This window comes from Scyliorhinus canicula, chromosome 6 (genome assembly GCF_902713615.1).
Source record: "Scyliorhinus canicula chromosome 6, sScyCan1.1, whole genome shotgun sequence".
NCBI lineage: Eukaryota > Metazoa > Chordata > Chondrichthyes > Carcharhiniformes > Scyliorhinidae > Scyliorhinus > Scyliorhinus canicula.
Window position 1 is genome coordinate 64,343,638 of NC_052151.1, and position 17,885 is coordinate 64,361,522.

Sequence of the window (17,885 nt, forward strand, 5' to 3'; positions counted from 1 at the left end):
TGCTCTGGTTTCCTCCCTGATGCACAATCAATGGACACGAAACGTAGGTGAAGTCCAAAACAAAAGGCTTTAATTAGCAAGAAGTGAGACCGGCAGCAGACGTACAGGAAATGGCCTGGCTGCAGGGGAACACGGGTACTTATACCCCGCCTCGTAGGTGGAGCTACCTTCATCTTAGCGAATAGGGATAAGAAGCACATGATACCTGGGCCAATGGGCAGCGAGCCCTCTGCACCAATGGCAGCTCACACTCCCAGGTACCGTAATACCCCTAGTCATACTACCACACTCCCACAGTCCAAAGATGTGCAGGTTAGGTGGATTGGCCATGATAAATTGCCCTTAGTGTCCAAAATTGCCCTTAGTGTTGGGTGGAGTTACTGGGTTATGGGGCTAGGGGGGAGGTGTTGACCTTGGGTAGGGTGCTCTTTCCAAGAGCCGGTGCAGACTCGATGGGCCGAATGGCCTCCTTCTGCACTGTAAATTCTATGATAATTCTACGATCGCCCTGACTGCTACCCTCAACCAGGCAGGCAGGCCAGTAGCTTTCTTCTCCCGGACCCTCACCGCCTCCGGGATTCAGCACTATGCAGTTGAAAAGAAGGCACAAGCCATTGTGGAGGTTGTGCGGCATTGGAGGCACTAGCCGGTAGGAGGTTCACCCTCGTTACCGACCAACAGTCGGTTGCCTTCATGTTTGATAATGCACAATGGGCAAAATTATGAATGATAAAACCTTGAGGTGGATGATCTCTCCACCTACACGTACGATATCAAGTATCGTCCAGGGGAGCTCAACGAGCACCCAGATGCCCTGTCCCATGGCATGTGCGCCAACGTGCAAGAGGATCGCCTGCGGGCCATCCACAACAACCTCTGTCACCCGGTGGTTACCCGGCTCGCCCACTTTATCAAGTCCCGCAATCTACCTTACTCCACCAAGGAAGTCAAGGCCATGACCAGGGCTTGTCAGATCTGCGTGGAGTTGCAAACCGCACTTCTACCGGCCAGACAAGGCTCGCCTCGTAAAGGCCTCGGGGCCCTTTGGGCGACTAAGCGTGAACTTCAAAGACCCCCTCCCGTCCACCAACCGCAATGCCTACTTCCTAACCATCATCGACGAGTTCTCCCGCTTCCCATTCGCCGTCCCCTGTCCCATACATGACCTCGGCCACCATGATAAAGGCACTGCTCAGCATCTTCACCCTGTTCGGTTTCCCCGCTCATATCCACAGTGACCGGGGTACATCGTTCATGAGCGATGAGCTCCGTCAGTATCTGCTCTGCAAGGGCATCGCGTCGAGCGGAACGACCAGTTATAACCCGCAGGGAAACGGGCAGGTGGAGAGGGAGAATGCGACAGTTAGGAAGGCTGTCCTAGCCCTACGGTCAAGGAGTCTCCCAACCACCCGCTGGCAGGAGGTCCTACCCGATGCCCTGCATTCCATTAGGTCGCTCCTCTGCATGGCCACGAATGAGACCCCTCACAATCGCTTGTTTGTCTTCCCCAAGAAGTCTACCTCCGGGGTCTCGCTTCCACATTGGCTGATGACTCCGGGACCTGTTCTTCTCCGGAGGCACGCGAGGAGCCATAAAACGGACCCCCTGGTCGAGAGGGTCCGACTACTACATGTGAACCCCCGATATGCCTACGTCGAGCATCCCGACCGCAGGCAAAACACGGTTTCCCTCTGGGATCTGGCACCCGCTGGTTCCCCCACCACAGACCCCCCCCCCCTCACGGTTTCCTTGCGGGACCTGGCACCCACTAATGCCACCCCATGTCCCCCTCTCCGTCGGTGGACAGCGACCGCGCGTGCCCCCTAGCCCCCCCCCTTCCACACCCTCCGCCGGCGCCGGAACCGCTACCCTCAGCCCCGGCTATCCTCCCTATGCCCCGACCCCCTACCCCGACCAAAGCTCCGACCATCGTGCTCCTGGATGTACCCTCAACTAAGACATCCGTGTCCGCCGCACCACCACCCGAGCTGAGAAGGTCGATGAGGACGATCCGGCCGCCGAAACGAATAGACTTGTGATCCCACTTCACCCCTGACAGACTTTGTGTTTTTTTTAAACAGGGGGTGAATGTGATGAACGGTTACTGTATTATTGTACCCTTATCATCATGTAAGGTGATGTCCCCTTTAAGACCTGGCTTGGAACCCTGGGGGACTCCGCCTCCGGCTCCGCCCACCAGGGTGCTGTATATAAGGGGCCGCCCTGCAGGCGGCACCCAGTAAGCACCCGTCTCGGCATCAGGCTAGTTCTCAGCTTATTAATGCCTTCCTTACCGTTCTACTCTCTAGCGTCGTTATTGCCAATTCCCAAACACTTCAAAATCACCGTTAGCTATCCAGCTTGAAGCACAACATTAAATCAGTCATAATAAGTTCAATGCACTTAATGGTACAGTGTAATCAAGAAAGCACAATGTCACGAACATTCCTAAATCACAAACCTAACCTTGGAAACTTTACGTTTTCCTAAACATAACTGTGCGACTGCCAAAATATTTGATACATATTGACAGATCAGATATGCATTTTTAATAAAATTTAAACAAACCACTGTAACCTACAGTTGAAAATCAATACATAGGAAGGGGGAATACATGCAGGAAGCAAGCGAGAATGAAGGCTTTTCCGATGACGGAAGGAATCTTTTTTTCATAAATTTAGGGTACCCAATTTTTTTTTTCCAATTAAGGGCAATTTAGCGTGGCCAATCCACCTTGAGTGGCTGCAGCTGCTCTCTGTCTCTGTTGCTGAGTGCTGTTTCCAATGCTGACTGCTGCTGAATTGCCTGCAGGAAAGAGAGAAGGAGAGAGAGGAGAGAGGAAAGAGAGAAGGAAAGAAGTAGGGAAGGAAAAACAACAACAGGAAGGTGGCTGCAAAAACAAGGTGGGAATAAACCCAATTTGGGGGCTTGTTTGTTTGCTGGGCCCCTCCCAGGCTGAGGGCCCGGCCCTATCCAGTGTCTCCCAGCTGCTAGTTCCATATGGTGAGCTTGTTCCAGGACGGGGACATTGAGTGGCTGCTGGGCTCCTCCTGGGCTGAAGAGGAGGAGATCGGTTCCATTGGGTGGTCGTTTCAGTGGGGAGCACCGACTGTATTTTGCTGAGCCCTACCTGGGCTGAAGACTTATTTAAACCAGCGTCACTTACCTCAGTGTGGTGACCTAGGGTGGGAGCACGGACTGTGTTTTCTTTTGCTGGTTCCCCTCCTGGGCTGAAGATCCCCAATCCTCCCACCCTCCAGCTTCACCCGGAGTCTCAGGAGTCTCTCACTTCGGGCACCATTCCATCTACGGTGCCCCACCCTCCTGTGTTGCTGACTTCCTCCAACAGTGCTCCTTGTTCTCTCTTCTCTTCCCTTCCCTGCTTTGCTCCCCCGTATACCTTCCAAGGGGGAGATTCCACCTCACTCTTCCCCTGACATCCCCCTCCCCACTATCTATTTTGTTAATTAAATTCCAACGTGACAAAGCCCTCATTGGGGTGGGCGTAGCACTTGCCCTGATGGCCACTCCACCTACGCCATGGTGGGGCCGACCAGAGCCACCTATGCGGGGGTGGTAGCCTCTTCGGCCTCCACTGCTCCCGCAGCCCCGCCACCTTTCCGGTTGCTGACCCGAAAGCTGGGCGTAAAGTGCTACGCTCACCCCACCATCACCATAGAGGTGTGCGTTCGTGCGATGGCCGGGGTTGCCGGTCCCTTGGCCATTGTGGCCGCCTCTTGAATGTACGGGAAAGTAGTGTTCTTCCTGAGGGCTGAGAGGGCGGTTCACCTCGCCCTTGAAAAGGGACTCGCAGTGGGCGGGACCTACGTGGCAGTCGACCCTCTTGAGGTAAGTCCACAAGTGAACTGCGCTGTTGGGAACTCGGCCCATCGTAGGCGGAGAATCGCGGAGGCCCGGAGAATACTGGATCAGGCCCTCTATGCAAACTGTGTTTACTGTATGTTTTTTCCAGACTGCATTGGTGCCGTTGTCGAGGTGACGGAGAATTGCAATTTGGTGTCAAATCAGCGCCCGCTTTGATTTTGCCAATGGAGCCTATTCTCTACCCAATCGCGTTTCCCAATTTCGGCATCACCCAACGGAAAATCATACCCATAACCTTTCCTCCATCATGAAATGAAATGAAATGAAAATCGCTTATTGTCACGAGTAGGCTTCAATGAAGTTATTGTGAAAAGCCCCTAGTCGCCACATTCCGGCGCCTGTCCGGGGAGGCTGGTACGGGAATCAAACCGTGCTGCTGGCCTGCTTAGTCTGCTTTATAAGCCAGCGATTTAGCCTTGTGAGCTAAATGTTCAATCCCGCTTGATATTCCTCAGAAACTGAAACAATCCATGTTCACATGCAACAAGATCTGGACAATATTCAGCTTTAAGCTTTTAAGTGGTTAATAACATTCACGCCACACAACTGCCAGTGTAGCAATGATTATCTCCAGCAAGATTGAATCTAATTATTCCTCCGTGACATTAGCATAGGTGAAGACCCAACCAGAAACACCTGGGGAGTTACCATTGACCAGAAATTGAACTGGACCAGTGCCATAAGAACAGGTCAGAGGTTGGGGATTCTGTGGCGAGTAACTCACCAAGTCAGGAGAGTAATGGAACTGACCCTAGTAGCCTAGATAAGTGCTGCTCTAACAAAACAAAAGAAGTTTGAAACTTCTAATAACGCTGCAGTATACCACATACACCGCAGTGGTTAGAGATGAGGCACAAATGCTAGCCTTGACAGGAATGTCCACAGCTAGGAACAGTTCTAAAAAAAAATCCAAAATATTTCCTTAAGTGTGAATACTGTCAGTCCACTGAATGAACTAGTCAAGTAATAAAACCTACTCGACTGTTGACAAAGCAACAAATGACACACACATCGTATCAAAATAAATGTTATTACATAGGTAAGACTGCGTTTGAGACACAATTGAACATCTTGGGGGGGAGGGCATGGTAACACAGTTGCTTCACAGCTCCAGTGTCCCAGGTTTGATTCCCCGCTGGGTCACTGTCTGTGTGGAATTTGCATGTGCTCCCTGTGTCTGTGTGGGTTTCCTCTGGGTGCTCCGGTTTCCTCCCACAGTCCAAAGTTGTGCAGGTTAGGTGGATTGGCCATGCTAAATTGTCCTTGGTGTCCAAAAAGGTTCAGTGGGGTTACTGGGATTATGGACATCGGGTGGAGGTGCAGACTTAGGGTGTTCTTTCAAAGGGTTGATGCAGACTTGATGGGCCGAATGGCCTCCTTCTGCACTGTAAATTCCATGATGCTATGATTTAACTGGGTTGCCACCCCTAGCTACTGTGACTATCGTATTATCCCTTGTGCTTTATCCACATATTGTTCTTACTTCCTGTTCTAGCTGCCTCTTAGCCTGTCCATTTTTCATTTGTCACAACTGCTTGATACACATCCTGAATCAGTAACTTACCTCAACTGTGACTGAATGCTTTTATAACGCATTGTTTGCTTGGCTCCTTACTCATGCAGACCTGGGGCTTACCTAACCAAATATATGATTCTTACTTCTTGCTACTCTCTTGGCTCAGAAACCTCAAACAGCTAGAATTTTAAAAATACCTTCATGATGAGATTCTTTCAGCCCATGCACTCGCTGTCCACATTTACACTCTCTTCGACTCCAATAGACGCCGCTAAGCTTTCAGGCCACTCTTATATTACAAATCAGGGTGTGGCTATGTTTGACAATCAAATACTTCAGCTGAAGAAAAATACTACAGCTGGAACCACCACAAACCAGCTGATGTTCAAAATTAAAGCTCTTAAGTGCACTTAATTCTAGAATGTAAACATTAGAGGTGACAGCACTACCTCAGAATTGATTTTGGCAATTCAGTTTTAAAACAATGAATATACGTTTTCTGAAACGTTTGCTCAAAGCTGCCCGATATTTGATCCAATGATTGTTAAACCACCCATGGCATTGTGTAGGAAACCTGTCTCCAAGTGTGAATGCAGCAATAGTCCCACCAACAGCAGCGAAAATGATCAGATAACCTTATTTTGCTAGTCGGTTGCCTGAGGGATAAACATCTCATGCTTCCCAATGCAGCAAAGGTAACACACCCACTCCAAAGTCAGTCAGCGTGTGAGAAGAGCCAGTGGGAAATATAAAGCTTAACTGAGCCATTGCAAGGACGCAAGAGAAAATGAGAAAGATGTTTATAGATTTGAGAAAATAGTCAGTATTTCGCTTTATCAAGTGGATGGTCAAAAGTAAGCACTTGACAAAATGTTTCTTGTCAATGTGTTGTCGCACATCCGTGGGTGATGTCCCACGAGTCAATGATGACGGGGATGTAAAACTGCCTGTGTGCCTTATAGGATTTCTGCCCCTAAAAGGCGCTCAGCCAACTCACAGGATTAGTTTTGTGATTGTTAACCATGCACGGACACACTACAACAAAGTAGACATTTCAGCTGGAACTTACAATTGCATTTTCTGTCACAAAATATATATATATATTTTTCTGTCACAAAATATTAAAAGGATAATAAGTAGCCCCAGGGTTTAGCCATGCCTCCCTGCAGGATCTCCTTCATACTGTCTGGGAAAGGCCGTCAGCTCCTGTTTCAAAGTGATGGCAGCAGGAAGACTTCCTGCCTTGACCAAGGTGACCTGGATAAGGGGTAGCAGTGGAGGTTAGTAGCTGTGGAGTCCACAGACAAAACTGGGTTCAGTGCGGAAAACTCTCAATGCAATGCATGGTGTGGTCACTAGAAAGCGACACTCAGAGGAGCATTTAGCAACGTAAAACTGTGAGTGGAGAAAGATAATGTATTGTTTCTCAAATCAGAGGCGGTTCAACTCTGGTGGAGGAACATAGGGCAGGATTCTCCATTTCAGCGGATAAGTGCCGGCTAGAATGAAGAATGTGTGGCAGTTCTACAACGAAGAAATCGGCACCGAACCGTCACCGATTCCGGGACAGATGAGGGGCTAGCAGCGGCGCCTAGTGAAACTCCCGACTCCCACGCCGTAAACGGGATGATGACACTGCGGTTAGCACTGCTGCGATCTATGTTCGATTCCCACCTTGAGTCACTGTCTGTGTGGCGTTTGCAAGTTCTCCCTGTGACTGCATGTGTTTCCTTCGAGTGCTCCCGTTTCCTCCCGCAGTACAAATATGTTGAGGCCATGTTAAATCGTGCATAGATATGCAAAGTAGGATGAGGTTACAGGGTGGGGATTGGGCTGAGCAGGATGACCTTTCAAAGGGTCGGTGCAGACTTGATGGGCGAATGGCCTCTTTCTCTACTGTGCGGATTCTATGATGATTCAGGGACAGAAACAGAGCCCCGTTTTGGGCAGGTTTGGCGGGGTGTTTCTGCCGCGCCGAGAACGACACCGCTATTTAACGGCACTTTGCCTTTTTTTTGGTCTCAGCAAGTAATGCCTCACGAGGCAGCACTCACATCATTTCCTGAGCTTGTCAGTGGAGGAAGAGTACTCCCGGATTAGGGTGCTATTTTAAAATGCTACCCTGATTTTTCAATCCCTCTCAGCCACCCCATAGCAGCCACCTGACCCCCCCTCTTCCCCCCCTACCCACTGCACCCAACTTACCTCTTGCGTGGTCCTCGGGTCCCCCCTCACCCCACCCCGCAGCCTCTCGACTCCCCCAACCACCTACCCACTGCACCCAACTTACCTCTTATGTGGTCCTCGGGGATCCCCCTCAGCAAGCCTTTTAAGAGCAAGGCAACCCTGGGTCCGATCCATGGAACAGGCAACCTGGCACCTGAACACCTTGGAATTGTTTTTTTTTAAATAATTTTTATTCAAATTTTCACATTTTCACAAAAAAGAAAACAATAACAGAAAATTCTAAGAACAAAAAAAAACAGACCCCCCCCCCCCCCCCCCATAAATACAAAAGGGAAACAATAAATTAACACCCGTCATTGGCAAAAAACAGATATTCAACCCAAAACAAAAAGACAAACCCCCCCCCCCCTCCCCCCACTGCTGCTGCTGCTGACCTTTTGTTTTTACCATTCTGCCAATGAGGATGTGAAGCAAGGGTTAAGAGCCAGAATGAATGGGATACATTGGGATACATTAGTGGAAAATCACCAGTAGAGGAGTTTGTTATTGAAGCCATTGAAGGAGGATGAACTTGTTAAGATAAGGGAGTTGATATCTGAATTTGTGAGCCGACTCATGACTGTAAGCCGAATAGCCTTGAGAAACAAGGAAGATGGCCGGATGACGGAATATGAAATGTGGGAGCCGCTTGCAACTATGGCTAACACCTGCTGTTTAAGCTAAGACTGCTATATACTCTTGTGCCAATAGATAACCTCAAAGTCTGTAAAATCATGTATCGAAACGATGGCAATGACAAGTTAATCATGTATTGGATCTATGGCAATAACAAGTTTATGCTTTGTAATGGGGGCAAGCTCAAGTGAATGTAAGGGACAGCCCCCTAATAATACATAAAAAAAGGATGTTTTGAGCAATACTTTGGCACTCTCCAAGGTGGTTCCCCGGAATACCGAGAGAGCGGCCCCGATCATAATAAAGAATATTCTGAAGTACGGACGTGTTCGAGACACGTTCCGGACTGAGAGACAAGTGAATTAGAGATGCATTCACACCAGGAGATCTAGGACTGGTTGCCATCGCCTGAAAAACCCCTGCACTAACCCCCTTAGGGCAAATTTCACCCTCTCCAATTTAATAAGCCCCGCCATATCGTTGACCCAGGCTTCCACGCCTCCTGCACTCCCGGCTCCACTGCAACCCCAAATATTGCGAGTCCCCAGCCTGTATTGGCCCTGGATCCTACCACCCTCGATACCGTCCATGCTACACCCTTCCAAAATTCCCCCAGCGCTGGGCATGCCCAGAACATATGGACATGGTTTGCTGGGCTCCCTGAGCACCTAATACACCTGTCCTCGGTCCAAAAAACCGGCTCATCCTTGTCCCGGTCATATGAGCCCTATGCAGTACCTTAAACTGTATGAGGCTAAGCCTCGCACACAAAGAGGAGGAATTCACCCTTTCTAGGGCATCCGCCCACGTCTCCTCCTCAATCTCCTCACCCAGCTCCTCCTCCCATTTATCTTTCAGCTCCTCCACCGAGGCCTCGTCTACCTCCTGCATCACCTGGTACACTTCCGAGATCCTCCCCTCTCCAACCCATACCCCCGAGAGCACCCAGTCCTGGACCCCACGCAGCAGCAGCAGGGGGAACCCCGCCACCTGCCGCCTGACAAACGCCCTTACATGCATGTACCTAAAGGTGTTCCCCGGGGGGAGTCTGAACTTCCCTTCCAGCTCACCCAGGCTGGCAAACTTCCCGTCTATGAACAGGTCCCCCAGCCTCCTGACACCTGCCCTGTGCCAACTCAGGAACCCGCCATCAATTCTCCCCGGAACAAACCGGTGGTTCCCCCGTATCGGGGACCCCATCGAGGCCCCCACCTCCCCCCTGTGCCGCCTCCATTGCCCCCAAATCTTGAGGGTAGCTGCCACCACCGGGCTCGTGGTATACTTCATCAGAGGGAGCGGCAGCGACGCCGTTGCAAGCGCTTCCAGGCTCATACCCACACAGGATGCCATCTCCAGCCTCTTCCATGCCGCCCCCTCCCCGTCCATTACCCACTTACGCACCATCGATGCGTTGGCAGCCCAATAATACCCACAGAGTTTGGGCAATGCCAGCCCCCCCCCCCATCCCTGCCCCGCTTCAAGAACATCCGTCTCACCCTTGGAGTCCCGTGTGCCCACACAAACCCCGTAATGCTCCTGTTAATCTGCCTGAAAAAGGCCTTCGGGATAAGGATGGGGAGGCACTGGAACAGGAACAGAAACCTCGGGAGCACCGTCATCTTGACTGACTGCACCCTACCCGCCAAAGACAGCGGCAGCATGTCCCACCTCTTAAACTCCTCCTCCATTTGCTCCACCAGCCTTGTGAGGTTTAGCTTATGCAAGGCCCCCCCCCAGCTAACTGGCCACCTGAACCCCCAAGTACCTGAAGCTCCTCTCCGCCGTTTTCAGTGGGAGCCTCCCAATCACCCCCTCCTGGTCCCCCGGGTGTACCACAAACAGCTCGCTTTTCCCAAAGTCAAGCTTATACCCTGAGAAATCCCCAAATTCCCGGATAATCCCCATCACCACTGGCATGCCCCCCATTGGTTCCGCCACATACAACAATAGATCATCCGCATAGAGCGACACTCGGTGCTCCTCCCCACCTCGCACCAGTCCTCTCCAATCCCCCGACTCCCTCAGCGCCATAGCCAAGGTTTCAATTGCCAGCGCACAAAGTAAGGGGGACAGGGGACACCCCTGCCTCGTCACTCGGTATAGTCGAAAATACTCCGACCTCCTCTTATTCGTGGCCACACTCGCCATCGGGGCCTCATACAACAGCCTCACCCAACTGACAAACCCCTCCCCAAACCCGAACCTTTCCAGCACCTCCCACAAGTACCCCCACTCGACCCTATCAAAGGCCTTCTCCGCATCTAGCGCCACCACTATCTCCACCTCCCCTTCCATTGCCGGCATCATAATAACGTTCAAGAGCCTCCGTATATTAGTGTTCAGCTGCCTGCCTTTCACAAACCCCGTTTGATCCTCATGGATAACCTGCGGCACATAATCTTCTATCTTCGTGGCTAAGATCTTTGCCAACAACTTGGCATCCACATTCAGCCTGTATGACCCACACTGCAGGGTATCCTTGTCTTGCTTAAGGATCAAGGAGATCAGCGCCCGAGACATCGTCAGGGGCAAAGCCCCCCCCCCCCCCCTCCCTCGCCTCGTTGAAGGTCCTAACCAACAGGGGGCCCAGCAGGTCTGCATACGCCTTGTAAAATTCAACCGGGAACCCATCCGGCCCCGGCGCCTTCCCCGACTGCATGTTCCCTATCCCTTTAACCAGCTCCTCAAGCTCAACTGGCGCCCCCAGACCCTCCACCCGTCCCTCCTCCACCCTCGGGAATCTCAGCCGGTCCAAAAAGCGCCCCATCCCCCCCTTCTCCGCCGGAGGTTCGGACCAATATAGCCTCTCATAAAAGTCCCTGAAGACCCCATTAATGTCTACCCCCCTCCACACCACATATCCTCCCCGGTCCTTAACTCCACCAATCTCCCTAGCCGCATCCCGCTTACGGAGCTCATGTGCCAGCATCCTACTCGCCTTCTCCCCATACTTGTACACCGCACCCTGAGCCTTTCTCCATTGAGCCTCCGTCTTTCTGGTGGTCAACAAGTCGAACTCAGCACGAAGGCTGCGCCGCTCCCTCAGCAATCCCTCCTCCAGGGCCTCCGCGTACCTCCTGTCCACCCTCACCATCTCCCCCACCAACCTCACCCTTTCTCTCTGCTCCCCTCTCTCCCTGTGGGCCCAAATGGAGATGAACTCCCCCCGAACCACCGCCTTTAGCGCCTCCCAGACCGTCCCCACTCGGACGTCCCCATTATCGTTGGCCTCTAGGTACCTCTCGATGCATCTTTAAACCCGCCCCCTCACATCCTCATCCGCCAGCAGCCCCACCTCCAAGCGCCACAACGGGCGCTGGTCCCTCTCCTCCCCCAGCTCGAGGTCCACCCAATGCGGTGCATGGTCAGAAATGGCTATCGCCGAGTACTCTGTCTACTACCTCCGCAAGCAGCGCCCTACTCAAAACAAAGAAATCGATCCGGGAGTAGACCTTATGCACATGGGAGAAGTATGAAAATTCCCTGGCCCTCAGCCTTGCGAACGTCCAAGGATCCAGTGGCGGATCCAGCACCGTGTTGAAATCCCCCCCCATTATCAGGCCCCCCACCTCCAAATCTGGAATCCGGCCCAACATGCGCCGCATGAAACCCGCATCATCCCAATTCTGGGCGTATACATTGACCAGCACCACCCGCTCCCCCTGCAGTGTGCTGCTCACCATCACGTACCTCCCGCCGCTGTCTGCCACCACACTCGACGCCTCAAACGACACCCTCTTCCCCACCAGGATCGCCACCCCTGGTTTTTTGCATCCAGCCCCAAATGAAACACTTGGCCCACCCACCCCTTCCTCAACCTGACCTGATCCGCCACCCTCAGGTGCGTCTCCTGAAGCAGAGCCACGTCCGCCTTCAGCCCCCTCAGGTGCGCGAACACGCGGGACCGTTTGACCGGCCCATTCAGTCCCCTCACATTCCAGTTGATCAGCCGGATCGGAGGGCCACCTGCCCCCCTCCCCCGTCGACTAGCCATCACCCTTCCGTCGTGCGCCACGTGCCCGCGACCCCCGCTCAGCCCGTTCCCCACAGTGACAGACCGCCATCCTGATCCCCTCTGCACGCTCCAGCTCCTTCTTGACCATTCCAGCAGCAACCCGGTATCCCCCCACTCTTCCTCCCCCCCTCCAACCCTCCCCATCCCCCCCCAAGCTAGGGCCCCCCCCTAGCTGCGTAACTCCGGTCATTGTACTTCCGTAAGTCAGCCGACTCCTGCTGACCCCGGCTGCTCCCGCCACCCCAATTACCCTCCCCAGTGTCCCCCAACCATTCCCCCAATGCCAACCCCGCCCCCTGCTTCTCCAGCGCGGGACAGAGGCCCGCGCCCCCTATCCCAAGCCCCGCCCCCGACCCAAAACGCGGGAAGACAGGCACATGACCCAACAGGGCCGCGAACCCCACCCAAACCCGTAACCAGTGAAATAATAAAAATCCCAACATGATATGATAAAATACCCAAGTAACCAGATAACAGTCCCGAAAAGCAGAAAAGAAAAGGTAAGACAGCAAAAAAAAAACATCGTCCAATAGAACCAAAAAGAGCAAAAGGATATCAAGGAGGACAAAGCCTCCGGGCTGCGTACAACGTTCCCCAGCCCCCAGTCCTCAGTTCAAGTCCAGCTTCTCTGCCTGGACAAAAGTCCAGGCCTTCTCCGGGGAGTCAAAATAAAGTTGGTGGTCTTTATAAGTGACCCACAGGCATGCCGGCTGTAACAGGCCAAACTTGACCCCCTTCTTGTGGAGCACTGCCTTCGCCCGGTTAAACCCAGCCCTTCTCTTCGCCACCTCCGCACTCCAGTCCTGGTAAATCCTGATCTCCGTATTCTCCCACTTACGACTCCTCTCCCTCTTCGCCCAACAAAGCACACACTCACGGTCGACCAAGTGTTGAAATCGGACCAGCACCGTCCTGGGTGGATGCATCATATTTGTGACGTCAGACGGGCACATAGAGTTAAAAAGTGGGCAGCATGGCAGCATTGTGGATAGCACAATTGCTTCACAGCTCCAGGGTCCCAGGTTCGATTCCGGCTTGGGTCACTATCTGTGCGGAGTCTGCACAGCCTCCTCGTGTGTGCGTGGGTTTCCTCCGGGTGCTCCGGTTTCCTCCCACAGTCCAAAGATGTGCGGGTTAGGTGGATTGGCCATGATAAATTGCCCATAGTGTTGGGTGTGGTTACTGGGTTATGGGGATGGGGTGGAGGTGTTGACCTTGGGTAGGGTGCTATTTCCAAGAGCCGGTGCAGACTCGATGTGCCGAATGGCCTCCTTCTGCACTGTAAATTCTATGATAATTCTATGATAAACATTGGGTGAAATCTTACCAGAAGTTGACAGAGTGTCAGGTTCCGACTGATATTGAGCCTCTTTAAAGAAATTAAATGAGCGGGCGTGATGTATGTCATCATTCTGGCAGGGCCTGATAGAGCTGGCAACCGGAGAGTCGATATAATCCCTACAAGTGCAGAAGGAGGCCATTCGCTCACCGAGTTTGTACCGATTCTCTGAAAAAGCACCCTCCCTAGGCCCAATCCCCGACCCTATCTCCGTAAACCCCCGTGCATCGATAATGGTCAAGTTTCCAATTTAACTACATATGAAAGTTTGGGGGTGGTGGGGACCGGGCCTGATGCCTGCTAGAAGAGGCTGGGTCTTGAAGGTATAGACCCTTTTGGGAGGGCCCTGATGCCTCAATACCAGCGAACCTTGTGGGGAGGTGCCTGTACATTCACATTGGGATTGAGGTGGCCTTCCTCTTTTCTAACACCTGAAAGCACTTTGCCTGGATGTGGTCAGGAGCTGTCAATCATATCAAGAGCGTTTATAAACGCTCAAAGTTAGCATCAAAGCTGGGTACTTGAGATGTATTCAAGGGAAAGATAAATAAACCCCTTCAGTGGCGAACCATTACGCTGTCAATCACAGGTGAGTGAAAGGTATTGCTGTGTAGAATTGAACGGATGTCTAGCATTTGAAAGGATGTCAGGGGATTTATAGTCTTTTCAAGTGTTGTCTGGTTTCAAGGAAGCCTCTGACACTTGTAAAAGATACTGTCTTAAAGGCTTTTGTCTGAAGGAGAAGATGCTAGAGAAGGGAAAGTTTACTGCATTGATTCTTCACTGAACTGCCTGGACTGCCCATCAGCTGTCAGGCTGAGCAGTTCAGGCTGAGGAGGCCACATCAGAGTTTAAAAGGTCAGCCCAGGAGGACGCTGGTGAGCAGAGGGCAGCTGCAGAGCTGCACACCAACTATGGACTGCCCTGGCCACCAGGCCAGGCAAGGGTGTCACTGTCTGTCAGGGTGTGGGTGCCATCGTGGCAGGGGACAGTGCACTTTTGGCAATGCCTGGGGGCAAGGACAGAAGATGGAGGTAGAAGGGGGGAACTGTTTGGGTTGGGCTGAGGGGGATGGCTGAGGGGTCTGGAGGGTCACGTCACCCTCGTGCACGCATGGTGTGGTGGGGGCTGATCCATTCTTCCCATAGTAGGAGAGAGAATGCCCCTCTTTGATGAGGGGTTGGGGTGGCCTCCTTGCCAGCGCTGGGTCATGATTTGCATTGTGGGGGGCCTGCCGCTGAACGCTGATATCTGGAGCTTGCTCAAAATAACGGCCCGATGCTGAAATTTAAATTGAACCCGGCATGATCTCCACTACACATAAATTTGCATGGTGAAAAACTGTGACTTGTACATGGGCGTACATGGAGTGCCAGCGGAGACCAGTCCCCATTGAGAACACTTCGACGCCGGAACGGTAAATCTTGGTCTTAGCCATTTTTTGGGTGAATTCCACCCAACTGGCAATAATTCATTTTTTAAAGCACTATCCAAGTTGTTAATCACATTAAATTGAAAGACAAATGTTTCACCTAACATGCAGGCATGTAGCTAATAATCAAGATAAGTGTATTTAGTTTACCAATGTGAATGGTACCAGGTACCACCAATCAGCTGACTGGATCGGCAGTACCAGAGGGTTGACCTTGGAAATCTAACTTATTCTTAATGAATCAACATACAGCTCCCTAAAGGCCTGAACAAACATTGTTTACTTAATGACTTGTATATGAATGAAATGAAATGAAAATCGCTTATTGTCACGAGTAAGCTTCAATGAAGTTACTGTGAAAAGCCCCTAGTCTCCACATTCCGGCACCTGTCCGGGGAGGCTGGTACGGGAATTGAACCGTGCTGCTGGCCTGCTTGGTAAGCCAGCGATTTAGCTTAGTGAGCTAAACCAGCCCCTATGAAGGTGAATGAAGAAACAGGTTTATATTGAATGGGAATCTGAAGATTCTGCAAATTGCCGCATTCCTAAAGAACATAGGGATCACACATACAACAGCATATAATCTACCAGAATGTTAAATATCTATATATATATGTTTGTATATGAGAAGCAAATATTGCCAGCAAATCAGCATTGATACCCACCCCTAATTGCCCTTGAAAAGGTGGTGGTCTTCTTGAACTCCTGCAGTCCCTATAGTGTAGGTAAATCCACAGTTCTGCATGAGAGGGAGTTCCAGGGTTTTGGTACAGTGACAGTGAAGGAATGTTGATATAGTTAAAAGTAGTGATAGTGTATGAATTGAAAGGGATGTTCCAAATGCTTCGTCTCTTTAATACAACAATGATCACTCCCTTTACTTTTTGTTGCGGGACATGAGTGGCCCAGTGGTTAGCCCTGCTGCCTCACAGGGACCATGGTTTGATTCTGGGCTTGAGTGACTGTCTGTGTAGAGTCTGCCTATTCTCCCTGTGTCTGTGTGGGTTTCCTCCGAGTGCTCCTGTTTCCTTCCACAGTCCAAACATGCACGGGTTAGGTGGATTGCGTAATTTAGCCACGCCCATGAAAGTAGAATTTTTTTTTTTTTTTTATCGCTTATTGTCACGAGTAGACTTCAATGAAGTTACTGTGAAAAGCCCCTAGTCGCCACATTCCGGCGCCTGTTCGGGGGGTTCGGGTATGAAGGGTGTTGGGGGGGGGGGGTGCAGGGCAGATATGAAGGGGCCTCTGGAAGGTTGGGGGGGGGGGGGTGATGGTGCAGGAGCTCCTGGAAGGGGAGGAGCTGAAAGGGGGCGTGGGGTGCTCTGATCCGGCGGGTTCTCAGTGACTCCATTGCGGGGTGTCATTACTTGGGGGGGGGGGGGGAGGGGGGGATAATGCCCATATGTATGGGGGGGTGACATTGCCCATCGATGGGGTGTATGAGGGACCCAAAAGATCACTTGGCAGCCCGATCTCTGAGGAGCCGGCCTGGCCAGCATGTTCAGCTCTCCAGTGATGAAAATTATTCTAAAGGCGGGATCTATACGAATGGGTTCAGAGTCTCATAGCGCGCATTTAACCAGATCTTTCCCTGTTCGGAGTGTCGAGAAACACCACACCATTTGGGATTGCCTATTCGGGTAGATTGGTTGTCAGCGGGGAAAGCACGGTCAAGGCCGCACTTAGTCCCGTTTCCGGCACTGAGGAGCTGTTTTTAAATGGCGTTCCGATCTCCCAACTCCCAGATGCGACCCCTGAACCTTCTCCCAAGCACCTCACCTATAAGGGGGTCCTCGGGCCCTTGTCCCTGCACCCACGCATGGCACTCCTAAAATAGAGGCAAAATAAGATCATGAATTGCCCATAACTTCCTGGTTCCCCAGTGTTGCATTTACAGTGTATCCCAAAGATCGGCTGGGGAATCCCTTAGGAAGTTCCCACGTGAGGGTGCTAACTTCCTCTGGACAATTGGGCTGGGCTGGGAACCACCCGACAGAGGTGATTTAAATCACTAACTTCTGCCAGTTTTACCCTGATAGTTACTCTGAAAGAGTTAGAAGGAAAGAAAATCACTTCTAGCTCCAGAGTAATTACTTAAATAATCCAGTTAGTGATATTCATGTCCCTGAGAATCCATCTATGAAGTTTGCAGAGATGCAGTGAGGAGGTGTGACAGATTGAACTGCAGAAGAATGAGGAGTCACGGCAGCTGGAAGTCCTGGGAATCTTCTCCGTGCCAGGAAAGTGAGCACATAAGTGGAGGAAGTTCTTGTTATGATCACAGGCCAGTTGAACATTGTGGGAGTGGTAGCTCATCCTGTTGGTGGATCTCAGTGGCCAGTCAGTTAGTCTTGATGGCCAAATGCATGCAATCAATGCTGTCCTGTAGCTGGGAGGATCCGGTCATGGAGGTGAATCCCACTTCCCTCTGTCGCTGTGATGTCCCATCTGTCTCAAATTGAATGCATTGTTCACCTTTTGCAAATCGCTACTTTGATTGACCCCATTGAAGAATGAGGTAGGTCGCTGGAGTCAGCCTTTTGACTTCCTGACAATGGAACCAGCATGCTATTTTAGCTGCTGCTTGCCCCTGTTCCCAGCTCCAGCAGAACCGAAAACATTTCTGTTCAATGACCTTTCATCAGAACTAGTTTGTTTCAAAGATTCCCTGAATAAGGATCTGAAAAGGATTTAAAGATGTAGCACAAAAAAACACACTACCTGGAACTTCTAGTGGTTTAGAACGTCTGTGTGCTGAAAAACTGACATGCTGTCAAAACTTTTAATCGTGCACTCATCAGGAGCTCATCAGGGGCTGGTTTAGCTCACTAGG

At 51.4% G+C, this 17,885-nt stretch overlaps 1 protein-coding gene across 1 annotated transcript in view; it reads right to left on the minus strand.

Moving 5' to 3' along the window:
• Nucleotides 1–5,665, minus strand: part of slc2a12 (solute carrier family 2 member 12) — a 133,649-nt gene extending 127,984 nt beyond the window's left edge. Inside the window, exon 1 of the mRNA XM_038799379.1 lies at nt 5,599–5,665. Coding sequence (XP_038655307.1) covers nt 5,599–5,604 — 6 coding nt within the window. The 5' untranslated portion in view covers nt 5,605–5,665. The remainder of the gene's footprint in view (nt 1–5,598) is intronic.
• Between the last annotated feature and the right edge of the window lie 12,220 nt (nt 5,666–17,885).